Genomic DNA, 13,712 nt, shown 5'->3' with positions numbered 1-13,712 from the left:
AACTGATCTCAAATCGAGATTACAAGCCAGCCGCCCTTCCAAAGCCCTGGCCTTCGGTGGGGTGCCTGACCCCGGTAATTCCCCGGATCACTTCCTGCCGGCCCTAATTACCGGAGGACCTGGCGTTTCCGCGGTCCCAGGCCTCTCCAGTCTGGAGCTGGCTGGGGCAGAGAAGAGGGAGCCGCGCTGCCTTTCTCCCGGAAGGGAGTTCTGGGAACTCTTTAGGGGAGAGAAAGACATTAGCCCTCCTCACCCAGCTTTTCCAACCCGGGAAAGGGCACTGGTCCAGGCTTAAGGCCTGAGTCACCTGCTGGCCTCCCCCCAGCCCTCCGCTCCCCATACTTCTTCCCTGCAGAGAACAAAGAGTCTGTGTGGAACTGCTCGGGCCCAGGGCCCTCCTCACCCGCAGCTGGGCCGCAGCGGGAGCCTCACGTTAGGGAGGTCTACGTATCTCCCCCTGCTCCTCTGGCCTGACCTTTGCTCAGCTGGGGAGCTGACCTGGAAGCCCCCCACCTCTTTCGAGACTATGTCTTCTTGCCAAGTCCCTGCCCCGCTTGTTCAACAAACAGTAAATCACCAATTAAGAGAGCAGAGCATGAACGGTTTGTGCTCCAAGGAGCTCGCTTCCATACTGTCATCTGGGTAAAGGATGCGTCCTCCCACCTGGAAGCGGAACCAGAATAGAGAACCTATTGATGCTGGTGTGAACTCTGGACAGGGGCAGCTGGAGTCAGTGGCATCATAAAAGTGGGGGCTTGGATGGCCTTCAAGGTCATTCAGGGCAGCCACCTGTGCTCACCCCAGCACTTTCTTGGCCACAAAGACTGGAATCCACCCCTTCCAGGCCAGCCAGCCAGCGTCCTTGGTTCTTGGCACCAAGGTTAAAGAGCCAGTCTCCCAGGTGGTAGGCAGGGCAGGGCTGGCCTGGGGCTCGCAGGCCAGGTTCCACAGCAGGGACCACTGCCCATGCTCCGTGCATCTGGGGCAGGACCCTTTGTAATGCTTGGAGCGCCCGCTTTCCCAGCTGCTGGATGGCCCAGATCCGGTGGCCGAGCTCCCTGCTGGGAGGACAGGAGGTACAGGAGGTAAATTGGGGCCCTCGCGTTTTGGCAGACTATGAGTTCTCCCTCCCCAACTAAGACATTACTGAGTTAGTGGATCTAAATTTAGGACAATTCCAAACTTAAACCTTTTAAACAAAATAACTTTTACGAAGTGAAACGGGAAAGAAGGAGCCTCTAGATGTGCTCTCGCAAAGCCATGCCATGAGGAAAAGCTCTGTGCGCACAGTGTGTCAATGTCCTCCCTTTAGCAATGGCCCCGGAAATGCTCCCCGCCCCCACCCCACCACCCCTGCAAATGAATGCGCTGCCCTCAGCCACCCTGGAGTCCTTGATCGTGACTCTCAGCCCGCTCTCACCTCTCCCACCGTCCAGAATCAATGTTTTCTGGTGCAGAATGAGCCCAGCCGCCGGTTCAGAGGTCAGGCTGGGGCAAGCCCCTGGAGACAAGCCCTGGAGAAGGAGACTGATGAGAGTGGAATGAGCCCGCAGGGTGGGGTCAGCCGGGGCCACCCCTGCTACCTGCCCCGCAGAGGGGTGGGAAGTGAGGGAGGCCCCGGGATGGGGATCAAGGGAGCCTGGGTCACCTAGAGAATTAAGAGACTTGACCCAGAGGGGAGGGAAGGGGCAAAGGTCAGCCACCCTAACGAGGAGGCTTGCCTCCTTAGAGGCTGCAAGGGGCCCAGATTTCCCCGGAGTGTGCAGTTGCATCTTTACATACAAACCATCATGGGCTGAAGACAACCCCGATTAGCCCGGAAACCCTCTCTCCCAGGGTTCTGCTCTGCACAGCTCACGTGGAGACTGGAGAGCGTGGGCAGACCCCAGCCTCCTCCCCTACTGAGGCATCCCAGGCTGTCCTCCGGAGCAGAAGGAGACCAACTGAGCCCCTCGTAGAGCCGCAGAGCTAACATTCCCTCCCCCGAGGAGCCTTTTTCCGGAACTGCCAACACACCCAGTGTCAGCTCCTCGGCTTTGGCCTGTCAGGAGCAGGGGTGGGTAGGAAGGGTCTAGTCCAATCCCTCTTTGCAGACCCAGAGAGAGGAAGTGACTTATGCAGGGTTCCACAGACAGCCTTTCCTGACTCCTCCGCCCAGCTCCCTCGGTGGGGGTGGGAAGGTGAGGGCACATGTATTGGGGGAAAGCTGAGGGAAAGATGGGAAGAGGGAAAATGGGGCAAACCGGAGATCCTTGAATAGTCAAGCTGACCTCCCACCTGTACCTCCCCACCCCCAGGGAACTCTGCCTGGTGTCCTCGGGGCTGAGTCAACCCAGTTGGGTTGTTTGGAATTTGAGCAGGGGTCCTCCAAAGGAAAGAGTGATGGGGCCCTCGGCTGGCGCTCTACAGCCTCTGTCGCCAGACTTCTGATGAAGTCCTGTGGCGCCCTCTGCTGGCCGTAGAGCAGAACTGTGCTCACAGGCCGGCCCCGGCTCAGCTCTTTTCCCTAGGGCCTGTGGTTAAAGACACAGCCCTGGCCTGAGCACTGACTTTTCACCCCTATGGGGCACAGACCGGAGGGCCATCCAGAAGAGAGGGCTTTGCCCTGCTTTGGGCCTGCAGAGGGTGTTTAACGGAAGCGACGGAACACCAGTCGCTGGTACCTGCACTTGCCAGACAAAAGACCTGTGTCCAAATCCCTGCTCTGTGTGACATTGGCAATCATACCTGGCCTTCCAGAGCCACAGTTTGCTGACCTGTGAAACAGGAATAACATCCACTCCCTCACTGATTACAGGGGCTTCTTAGAGATTGAATAGAAGAAGGATGTAAAGGCTTAACTCAGCGCCAGACACATCATAGGCACAGTAAATGGCTGTGCCTTTTTCCACTTTTTCCCACAAGAGGGATTTACCAGAATTTAGTGCCTGGGGCAGACCTGGGGCACCAGCTTGTCTGCTGTGGTCACTTCTGAGTCCAGCTCTACCACCCCTGCCTGTGGCTCAGGGGTCCTGGTGGGGTCGGGTGAGGGAGGGCTCCTGCATTTGGAGCTAAAGTTTCTGGGCCTTTCACAGAATTCAGAGACTTGACCCAAAGAGGATGGAGGTGAAGCCTTCCCTAGCAGACATGATTTGTGTATACAGGTTACATACACACAGTGGTTCCCGCTGCACTGAAGAACCAGCACTGGGCTGTGGGGCAGAGCAAAAGCCTTCAAGAGGAGATGGCATTTGACCAGCACTCAAGGATGAATAGGGTTTTGAGCAGAGGAAATAGCAGAAAGGCAGAGAATTCTGAAAACGGGTGATGTTTTCAGAGAAGCAGTGTAGGTGTCAGGATGTGAGGCGATGAGACCAGGAGGGAGCTGGGGTGGAATGCCATGCTCAGGAGCCTGGCCCCTTTGCCACAGTCAGTGCCGGGCGGTGGCAGTGTCAAAGTACAGGAGTGGTACTGTCCAGTCTGTGTGTGGGACGCTTATCTGGATGCCAGCGTGGAGGCCCAGTCATGGAGGGGAAAGGTTGGAAGTAGCTCCAGCCTCTGCGAGGAGAGGGGTGGACCAGGGCTTCCTGTAAGATGTCAGGGAAGGGACGAGGTCAGCTGAAAAGATGGAGGCCAGGTGGGGCCATGTTCCCCCTCTGCCTGTGGGGTATGCAGCGTGGCCCCCAGGCCACAGGGTCTGAGCTGCTACCACGCACGCTGCGCAGCACCCTGAGCCCTGGCTGGGGCTCACACTGGGACTTCTTTTGGGGTTCCACTCGTGGAGACAAAGGCCTCCTTCCTCCCCTGCACCCCTCCCCCTCTGACACAGCGGGTAAGTCTTGACTCACCTACTCTCGGCCCCCAGTTGTCGCTGGCTGTCACCTCCAACCCCATCTCCTCCTGGTGTGTCCTTCCAAGGAGGGCAGGACACTGCCGAGATGGTAGAGCAAAGCCCAAGCGTGGTATCCTGGAGAAGCAGCCGCGTGACTGGTGCCTCTGGCCAGGCAGGGCCAGGAGTGCAGAGAAGTGGGTGGGCTCCGGGCCACGCCCTGCCTCCATCCACAGTCCCCCACCGCCCAAAGCCTCCCCGACCTGGGGCCAAAGCCCTCATGTCCTCGGGAAGAGTTAGACCCAAGGAACCTGGAAGGAAGAGGACCCCAGGGAAGAGGAGAGGCCGGAGCCCCATCTGGCTCAGCCAGCAGTACCACCCATGCAAACGTGCAGAGTGAAAATGGGCAGGAGGCAGCAGGCCAGGGAGGGAGAGAAGGTATGCAGTAGGCAAGTGGCCAAGTGGGCGGCTGAGGCCCACGGCCCTAGCCCAGGCCCCCGTCAGGCAGGAAACCTTGTGCAAGTCCGCTTTCCCCCTCCCTGGCCTCAGGCTCCTCCTGGTGGGCCTCTCTCTGGGGCTCTTTCCTGCTCTGTGGTCTGCGACTGGGGTCCTTGTGCAGGTCCACCTTGCTGAGAAGAGTGGCCCACCGTGGCTGCCGGCAATGGTGGGGACCTCAAGCTCCTCACGGGCTGGACGGTCATCCCAAGCTTCCACAGCAACCACTCTCACTGACATCCTTGCAGGCCACGCCTCCAGGGCCAAGACCTTGGGCCCTGAGTCTGGTCCTCTTGTCACTGTTTCTCTTTCTTCCTTCAGGGAGAACGGGGCATGCCAGGGATGCCGGGCAAACACGGAACAAAGGTACGCCACCCTCAGGCAGCTCCCCCAGCCCCAGCCCTCTCTCCCAGCTTCTTCCCTTCCCACACCCTGTCTTGCTGTAAAGACAGGAGACGGGGTGCACGTTTCTTCCTGTCCTCTCCCCTTTGCTGGCCTGTCTTCCAGGCAGGGGTGTTCCTTTTTGGCCCATGAGCCATCACTCAGCAGTGCCCTCCCGACATGGCCAGGCCTCCTTGTGGGCAACTGTGGGTCATAAAATTCCTCTCAAGGGCTTCCCTGGTGGCGCAGTGGTTGAGAGTCCGCCTGCCGATGCAGGGGACGTGGGTTCGTGCCCCGGTCCGGGAAGATCCCACGTGCCGCAGAGCAGCTAGGCCCGTGAGCCATGGCCGCTGAGCCTGCATGTCTGGAGCCTGTGCTCTGCAAGGGGAGAGGCCACAACAGTGAGAGGCCCGCGTACCGAAAAAAAAAAAGTCCTCTCAGGTACCCCCAGCTCTGGCTGCAGTTCTGAGACCCATGTGGGAATCGGGACCCCCTAAAAATCGCCTTCACATGGAATTTACTAAGTGGTGCACTGGGCAGCCTATTTACCTCAAAGTTGGTGGTCTTGGGCTGATAAGGAAATGGGGTTCACTCCCAGCCGCTCCCCAGTCCATCAGTGCATAGGGCCAGAGAGCTCCCTTGAGGAGAGTCCCATGGGCACCCTCAGGGTCCAGGAGCTTGGTGAACTCAGCCATCTACTGTTGTCCCCTTCCCCATGGCTCTCCCTTTCTCCCCCGTCCCCTCCTCCTCCTTTCCTATCCCAAGAAGCCCTCCCCGCATTCCACCCAGGGAGGCCTCTGTCTAGCCCAGCCATGGGCTGCCTGAAACAGTGCCCTCTAAGTCCCCCAGGAGGGCCTAGGGGCTGAGCAGGTGGGTGGGAAGCCCAGGGAGCCCAGCTGAGCTGTGCGGAGCCTCTTCCTCGGACCCATTCCCTATGTGCCAAGCTCAGCCACCCCCTTCCCTGTAGGCCTGGGGGCAGGCAGAAGCCTCCACATCTCACATCTCTCCAAGAAGAGGCTGGGAGAGGAGGCTGGCCACGTCCTCTTTGTTTCCCACTGGGTGAGAAAGTCCCCATGCCTTTCCTTCTCTCTGCCAGGGGGCTCCTGGAATCGCTGTGGCCGGGATGAAGGTCAGTGGACCTTGTAACTCAACACCTGAGGGGCAGGATGGGAGGGATGGAGAGAGGACAGAGTTGGGCTTCAGGGGCTCATTGGGTGGCCACTGGACCAAGGAGGGAGTAGACAGGATTCAGAACCATTTCTCTTAAAGCAACATTTATGCCAGATGCACAGATTGAACAACAGATGTTTAACTAAGCCTTGCAAGTAAGTGGCAAAGGTTTACCAGCCTCAACTAAAGGTCTTGCCAGCCTGCCGATGTGAAAGGAACCTAGCACTTTCCTTTACACTCCAAAATTCAGCAGATGGAGGCTTCCCTGGTGGCGCAGTGCTTGGGGGTCTGCCTGCCGATGCAGGGGACATGGGTTCGTGCCCCGGTCCAGGAAGATCCCACATGCCACGGAGCGGCTGGGCCCGTGAGCCATGGCCGCTAAGCCTGTGCATCCGGAGCCTGTGCTCCACAACGGGAGAGGCCACAACAGTGAGAGGCCCGCGTACAGCAAAAAAAAAAAAAAAAAAAAAAAAATCAGCAGATGGGAGGGGACACCCCGGAAGCACAAATGCTCGATGTGGCTCTCCCAGCAGGTCACTTACAGGGATACCGTGTCAGAAGCAAATGTCCCTTCCTTCCTCTCCCTCCTCCTGGGCTGCCTCACACCTGCCACCTCTCTCACCTGGGGGAAGAATAAGGGACGGTCCAGGAGGGGCCCGAGTCCTAGGCAGCGGGAAGCCCTGGGCTGGCCAGACGCTTCCCCTACCCTCAGATGCCTTCACTCCTCTGCTCCTGCGTTCACTCACTCTCGCTCTCTCATTTCTTTACCTGAGTCTTGTTTTTTTCCCACACAGGGTGAGCCTGGGATCCCAGGAGCCAAGGTACTGATACAGAGGCAACGTCAGTCGTGGGATGGAGGTGGGAGGGGCTGCTGTTGTTTTGCTCCTGGTCCCCCGAGGCTAGCCTGGGGCTGGGGACCTGACTGAGCAGAGGAGAGCCTGCGGGGAGGGGCTTGCTCCTCAGGTATGCTCTGCAGATGCCTCCCCCCTTCCCTGGATCCTGGCCTGGGCAGCGGTCTGGTTTGCCTTCACACCAGCTCCAGTAGTGACTGTTGTCCCCTGCACCCACAGGGCTCTGTCTCTCTCATCCAGGACAATAAGAGATGTAACATGAGAAAAAGTTTCCATGGTCAAATACGTTTGAGAAATGTGGGGTTAAAACTATTACGCAGGTGTCTTTACTGCAGGCCTTCTCAGAGCCTTTACTATGCTAAATATACATTGGGAAACTCTAAAAAAAAAAAATGCAGGGTCTTGTGCAGCATTTTCAAACTTTCTGACCAGGGCATTCGTTTTTTAAGAGAAGCGTCTTATGAGGCAAGTATTCTGGAAACACTGGTCTATGATTACTGCCCTTCGTACCCCTCACCACCCCTACCCCATCCTCTTATCAGTGACTTTCTCTTCTTACCCCAAAGGGAGACCCAGGAGCAACAGGGAAGCCGGGGCCCCCAGGTTTGCCGGGAAAGACGGGGCAGAGGGTAGGATACTGTGTCCTTGAGTGTGTGCTCCCTTCATCCTGGCCTCTGCTGGTCCCCCACTGCCTGCCCCACCCCTATGGCTGGCGTGCTGCTTGCAGTGTGCAGTGGGTGCATGTCTCCAGGAAAAAGGGAGTGCCTCGATGGCCTGGCAAAGCTTCAGGAAATTCACACTCAAGAGCACAGCCTTTCTCCTTGAAAGCCATTGGGTACCCAGGAGGAAAGCCTAGAAGGAAGGGAAGCTTTCCCTCCCCCCGCCCCCATCCCCCAGGACCTCTGTAGGGCAGGACCGCACCCTTTCCCTTAGACCTGGCCTGTTTCAGGGGGTGCCCCAGCTAAAGGCAAAGGCACAGCCCAGGCACAGCAGGGCCAGCTGGGGCCTCAGGATTCACATCCCTCTCATCACCTGGGCCCTTATCTGCCCCTCCTCTCCTCCCTTAGCCTGCTACAGGCTATTTTGTCATTCAGCTTCTACCCAAGGGCAGGTGGCAAGGGGAAGACAGCTAAAGGTTTGGTGTGGCAACTTTTGTGGCTCCAGCTGAAAAGTTCATTGAGATGTGAGCACATTGCAACCCCAGGGTCCTCAATTTACATTGTTACCTATGAGAACCACCGGCCTTCAGGCTGTGGAGAGTGGGGCTTCTCATGCTGACCAGGCAGGGGCCTTCTTGATAGTGGACGCTCTGAATCAGAGTGAAGTCTTTGTGGCATAGAAGGCGGACCTGGGTGCTGGACGTGGCTGTGTCACTGCTGCAGTGAGGGGTCGTCCACAGTCTCGGAGCCCCTTCCTTTCTGCAGTGAGAGCAGGGCTCTGGGACTTGAGCCATAAGGGAGAAAAAGTGTTCTTCAGGAAGAAGCTAGTTAGGGAGGGGTACTCGTTTACTAGGGCTGCCCTAACACAGGACCACAAACTGTGTGGCTTCTACAACAGAAATGTATTGTCCCACAGTTCTGAGGACAGACGTCTGAGACCAAGGTGTCAACAGGGTTGGTTCCTTCTGTGGGGTGTGAAGAAAAATCTGTTCCGTGCTTCCCTTTTAGTTCCCAGTAGTTTGCTGGCACCTTGGCTTGTAGAAGCATTGCCCCAATCTCTGCCTTCATCTTCACACGGTGTCCTCCCGATATGCATGTCTGTGTCCAAATTTCCCCTTTTTATAAGGACACCAATCATATTGGATTAGGGGCCCACCTCATAACTTAGCTAATTACACCTCCAATGGCCCAGTTGCCAAATAAGGTCACATTCTGAGATACTTGGAGTTAGGACTTCAACAAATGAATTTTCATGGGACACAATTCAACCCATAATAGGAGGCAGACTTCTCAGAATATTCCTCCAAAGGAGAAGTTCTGGTTCGATGGTTTTTGTCCTCTAGAGGTAGGGAGGAGGTAGACGGAAAGCTCTCCCTAGAGACCAGGGGTATCTAATTGCTAGACGTTACAAACATAAAAAAGAGCCAAGCGGGTTAACAAAGCTTTTCCCAAATACTGGCATTCTGAACTGCTCGCCTGTCCCCAGGAGACCCCCAAAAGTGACTGAATGCTCCTGGCCCCTCCCCCTGCGTAAGTGCTGAGGGCCCCACCCACACAGGATGGGGAGGATAACAATACCAGGGTGCAGTGTCCCAGGGAAGGAGTCTGGTCCCTGATGGGGTCCAGCTGGAAGTGGAGTCCTTCCGAGAAGAGCCCACGCAGGGGCAGAGAGACGAGAGAGAAAAGCCAAGGCCCGACGCTGGAGGGCTGGTGCCTTCGCCAACATCCCGGAGAAACAGTTCCTAACCCAAACTGTCTGCGTTTCCTCCGCAGGGTGAGAAGGGGGCTGCGGGCGCCCCTGGGCTACTTGGCCTCCTAGGGCAGAAGGTGGGTAGCAACCAGCTCTGAATGGTGGGTTCTGTGTAAGGGCCCCAGTGTCCATCCCCAGCCCCATTCCTAGCCCTGCACATTCACACGGGCCCCAGCACTGGAGGTGTCCCTCCCAGATTGGGGGAAAGCAGCTGGAACACAGCCAGATTGTGTTTTGGGGGACAGAGGCATGGGGTTCCACATGGGAGGCCCTGACTGGCCAAAAAAAATGCCCAAATTCAAAGAATTTAGTAGCTATGACCTGGTCTGATTTCTTTGCACCACCATATGTGAGCTCCGTAAGATATTCCGCTTAAAAAAAAAAAAAAAAGACTTGGGTCAAATAAGTGTGGGGAAAGCTATATAAAACAGGTCCCTCAGAACTCTACTCAGTACTCTGTAATGGCCTATATATTGGCCTATACGGAAAAAGAATCTAAAAAAGATTAGACGTATGTACACGTATAACTGATTTACTTTGCTGTGTACCTGAAACTAACACAACATTGTAAATCAACTCTACTCCAGTAAAAATTTAAATAAATAAAACAGGCTCCTCAGAGAGTCATGGGCACCTTGGCCTAAGAGGCTCCCAGCACCCTGCAGTGGAAGAGCCTGCGAAGCTTCATTTCACTTTGCCTTTCCAACGTTGTTTGGCCACCAGACCCCTTTTCTTCATGTTCTGAATATTCCCAACCTGTGGAAGGAGTGTTCCAGGGAACACACTTTGGGAAACACTGCTCTAGATCCTGGTCCTGATGGGTTCTTGGTCTAGCTCTACACCCATTCTCCTTCAGTAACCAGCTCCATTCTCTCCTCAAATCCCACAGCCAGGTTTCTGAAGGTCTCTGGTCCCCAGCCATCCTGGAGCCCACAGTCCCTTAATGTCCCCCAACATTCAGCATAGACTGAGAGGCAGTCTGCTGCCTTCACTCCTTCGAATTGTGAGGGGAGAAAAGACAGGGATCAACCACCTTCTTCCAGAGTTAGTGATGGTAACTCTACCTTCCACCCCCAGGGAGAAAAAGGTGATGCCGGCAACTCCATTGGAGGGGGCAGAGGGGAGCCTGGGCCCCCAGGGCTCCCTGGGCCCCCAGGGCCAAAGGTGAGTCTTTCCCTGGGATCAGTGCTCAAGGCAGATGTTTGCCTGTGGCCTTTATCCTTAGTCCATTTGGGGGACCCCGTGTCCTGGGCACCTTGCCTTCTCTCCTGCTCTGTGTGGTTTTTCCAGTGGATTCTAGAAAGGTCATTTGGACCAAGCTTCTGCTTCCAAGCATCTCTAGGGCAGATGGATGGTCCCATTGATTCAAATGGCTATGATGTAACTGAGTCAAGGACCAATGGCTACAAGGTCTTAAGACAACCAGAAAGGCCCCTAGCTTAGGCTCTAAATCAGTTGCAGGTCAGGGATCAGCTGGGCCCACCTGGTGCGGCACACTGCGGGGAGGTACGGTTGCAGCAGTGGGACAGCTACAAATGGGGCTGCCCACACTTTCCTTGCAGAAGGTGCAAGCTGCAGTGGTAAGACTTGAGTTCTGCGAGGCAGATGCCTCCTGCATTGCTCGGTTTATTTTAACAGCACAGGGAAATAAGGGGGTGTCTTGCTCAGCTTATAAGGAAAGGATTAATTACTCTGCATGATCTGAGGCAATACCCTCATTCGTTCCACCGACGTTTATCAAGGGCCTGCTGTGGGCTGTGAGGCTGCCGAGAACCTGCCCTCGGCTTGCCCACCATCCAGCAGGAGAAGCAAACCCACAATTCACAGGAATGTAGTGTAGGGGGCCACAGGGAACCCCCCAGACAGGCAAGATGAAGTGGCAGGAAGGGTCTCGGGCTCAGCGCCACGTTCCCACGTGATTGTGGTGAGAACAGAGCTTCCCTGGTACGAGCACCCAGCCTCCAGGGCATGCCCACTGTTGAGTCTGTCCCGCTGACCCTGAAGGGCGTGATACCAGGCGCGTCTTGGGTCTCGATCTGGGGCTGGGGAAATCTGGTCACTCTTGTCCCTGTATCCTAGGACAAAAGCAAGGGAAAGCTAGAAGACTGTCCCCAGACTCATGTCCTCTTTCCAGGACCAGGCAAAATCTTGAATAAATGAAGTATTTGGAGTGGGCTACCTCCTACCTCTCCCTGCTCCTCCTGTCCTAGGCCTCCTGGGCACCCCGTCCCCACGTGCCCAGGCCCCTCCTGCTCCGCTCTGTCCTCCAGGCAGGACCTGATGAGGTGTGTAAGAGTTCCAGGCTCCAAAACGACCTTCCTCCTGCCCCTGGAGGCTGGTGGCAGTCCACAGTTAGGGGCCTCGACAGAACTGGGCACGTGTGTGTTAACCGAGACCTGAGGAGGGCCTGGCAGCGCAGAGCCCAGGGGAGGAAGGGAGTAGTCAGGGAGGGCTGCTAGGAGGAGGTGAGACCTGGGTGGGGCCCAAGGGTGGGAAGGAATCAGACAGGTGGAATGGGGTGAGTTAGTAGAAGCCAGCAGGGAAAGAGACAAAGACCCAGAGACACTTACTAGACCATCAATAGCAAGACCATCTTTTGCCCCTGAAGCAGCAGTCCCAGCTGCCCCGTGTGCCCTCACCCATCTCTCTCCTCTTGCCCAGGGGGAAGCTGGAGCTGATGGCCGGGCGGGCGCCCCAGGACGGCAAGGAGACAAGGTACAGGAGCCCCCAGATCTAAGAGCTGCAGGATGAGGGTCAGCTTGGGAGTTCAGAGAGAGAGACAGAGTCTTGGCCGTCCTGCCGCTGGGCCTCCAGGCACAGGGCTGACGGCCATGACTCGTGCCTACCATCTCTCCTGGTCGCCTCGGGCTTTGGAGAACTTCCACTGAGACGGCGGCCAGGCAAAGGCAGGCCCAGGGATGGGACGCTGGGGCTGGGGAGAGAGCTGGAGCCCCTGCTTCTGCTAGCTCCCACACCACTGGTAAAGACGGGGCCCCACTTCCCTCCAGCTACTCCCTGTGGATGGGTCAGCCTGGTGCTGCTGTGTCCTTCGCAGGTGCCCCGTGACTGAAAGGCTGTGGGCTTGGGGAGGTGCAGGGCAGGTTACCTGGAGGCGAGGCTCCGTGAGCTGGCCAGCGGCAGGGTCGGCAGCAGTTGAGTTATATTAAAGGGTTTGTTTTCCCTTTATTTTTACTTTCTGTCTTGATTTTCTGAAATGTGTTCAGTGTTCGCGTTATCCCAGAACAATTGGAACCATGGTTTGCTTTTCACAATTTACACCACGTTTCATTTATTCCCCACAGTTCTGCCCTGTTTCCAACAGAAACAAATCCCCCCATCCCGACCCGCTCCAGGAGGCTGGGTGTTCTAACGCCTCGCCCTGGCCCCCATGTTTCCTCCCACAGTTTGGGTCTTTCACCAGCAGACAGGAACCGCCTGGGCTGTCCACGGAAATTGTCAACCACCCAGGCAATTGGCAAAAACTTTCTGAGCCCTTGCTCCTCGAGCAGGATAGAAATAAAGAGGGGCAGAGGGTCTGGTCCCTGCTCCCGAGGAGGTGGCTGACTTAGGAGACCGGAGGGAGGTGGCCAGACGGACATGGGTGGAATCACCAACAACTAACATGGGACAGAAGGATCTTCCAGCAAGAAGCTGGAGGGAGCTGGGAGGGAGAGGGGCTTGCTGGCCGGTGGAGGTGCTTCCCAAGGGGTGGAGCCTGCACGGGAGGCACAGGGAGCCCTGCGCCTCTCAGCCTGAGCTGAGCCGAGCCTCCTGGCCCCCTCTGAGTTCCCTAACACACGGCCCATCTGGGGACACCAGATTCTGTGTACCTGACTTTGTGCCCATTTCACTCCAATTTTGTCGTGCAACAGGGGGAGCCTGGAGCAGCTGGAGAACAGGGACCTGCTGGCCCCAAGGTACGTGCATCTCTCACCCAGAGTCATAGCACCACATCTCACCTCCCTGGGGTCACAGGGTGAAGTGGCTTGTCCCCGGGGCCTTGCAGGGGGGTGGGGGGCAGGGAAGAGCATTCTGGCTCCAGATAGGAGGTCTGACATTGCAGCCACGATTGCACTCGGTCTCCCCCAGGTCTGTCTAGTCCAGGGTTCTCACACGGAGTCTTCCCTTTGGTTCTGGAGCCCCTGGGCATCCTCTGAGAGTGTTTGGAGCCCCCAGTAGCCGCCCCAGCTGCTCTGCATCCCCTGTGCAGCCAGTGATGGTAGAGAGCTTGTCCTGAGGTCCCCGCTGGCCCAGGCCCTGGGTGCAGGTCTCCTTTGTCTCGTAGGGCTCCAAGGGCGAACCTGGGAAAGGAGAGATGGTGGACTACAATGGAAACATCAACGAGGCTCTCCAGGTGAGCGGGGCCTACCCAGAGATGAGAGATCTGGAGGTCCTCATGGGCCTCCGGGCTGTGTGATGACAGAGCTGAGCGTTCCAACACCCTGACTTATGTCCCTGAGGCCAGGCCGCTGGACAGAGCTTCCGGGGGTTCATCCCCTTGCCTTCTCTCCTTCAGCCTCCCCCATGCAGCCCCCATGCACACGGCCCCCTCATTTGAAATCCAGATGGCCTGGCTTTGGGTCTGGGCCCAGCTGGCC

General features: G+C 56.9%; 1 protein-coding gene and 1 long non-coding RNA gene across 11 annotated transcripts in view; one reads left to right on the top strand and one right to left on the bottom strand.

Annotated features, from left to right (window-relative positions):
- COL13A1 (collagen type XIII alpha 1 chain) overlaps positions 1–13,712 on the top strand; it is a 143,740-nt gene that overhangs the window by 99,908 nt on the left and 30,120 nt on the right. For all 10 annotated transcript variants that reach the window (XR_009559420.1, XR_009559419.1, XR_009559421.1 and 7 more), the window contains 8 exons: positions 4,625–4,669; positions 5,781–5,813; positions 6,649–6,675; positions 9,138–9,191; positions 10,192–10,278; positions 11,776–11,829; positions 12,987–13,031; positions 13,400–13,468. Coding sequence is in view for 6 of the 10 variants with exons in the window: in XM_060286746.1 (XP_060142729.1) it covers positions 4,625–4,669; positions 5,781–5,813; positions 6,649–6,675; positions 9,138–9,191; positions 10,192–10,278; positions 11,776–11,829; positions 12,987–13,031; positions 13,400–13,468 (414 nt within the window). In the remaining 4 variants the exon portion in view is untranslated. The remainder of the gene's footprint in view (positions 1–4,624; positions 4,670–5,780; positions 5,814–6,648; positions 6,676–9,137; positions 9,192–10,191; positions 10,279–11,775; positions 11,830–12,986; positions 13,032–13,399; positions 13,469–13,712) is intronic.
- The window catches only part of LOC132593671 (uncharacterized), a 94,209-nt gene continuing 92,895 nt past the window's right edge, over positions 12,399–13,712 (bottom strand). The window contains exon 5 of the long non-coding RNA XR_009559422.1: positions 12,399–13,415. This is a non-coding gene — a long non-coding RNA (uncharacterized lncRNA). The remainder of the gene's footprint in view (positions 13,416–13,712) is intronic.

Source organism: Globicephala melas, chromosome 16 (assembly GCF_963455315.2).
Source record: "Globicephala melas chromosome 16, mGloMel1.2, whole genome shotgun sequence".
Taxonomy (NCBI): domain Eukaryota; kingdom Metazoa; phylum Chordata; class Mammalia; order Artiodactyla; family Delphinidae; genus Globicephala; species Globicephala melas.
Note: the sequence above shows the minus strand (reverse complement) of the source record. Positions and strands in the feature narration are given on the sequence as shown.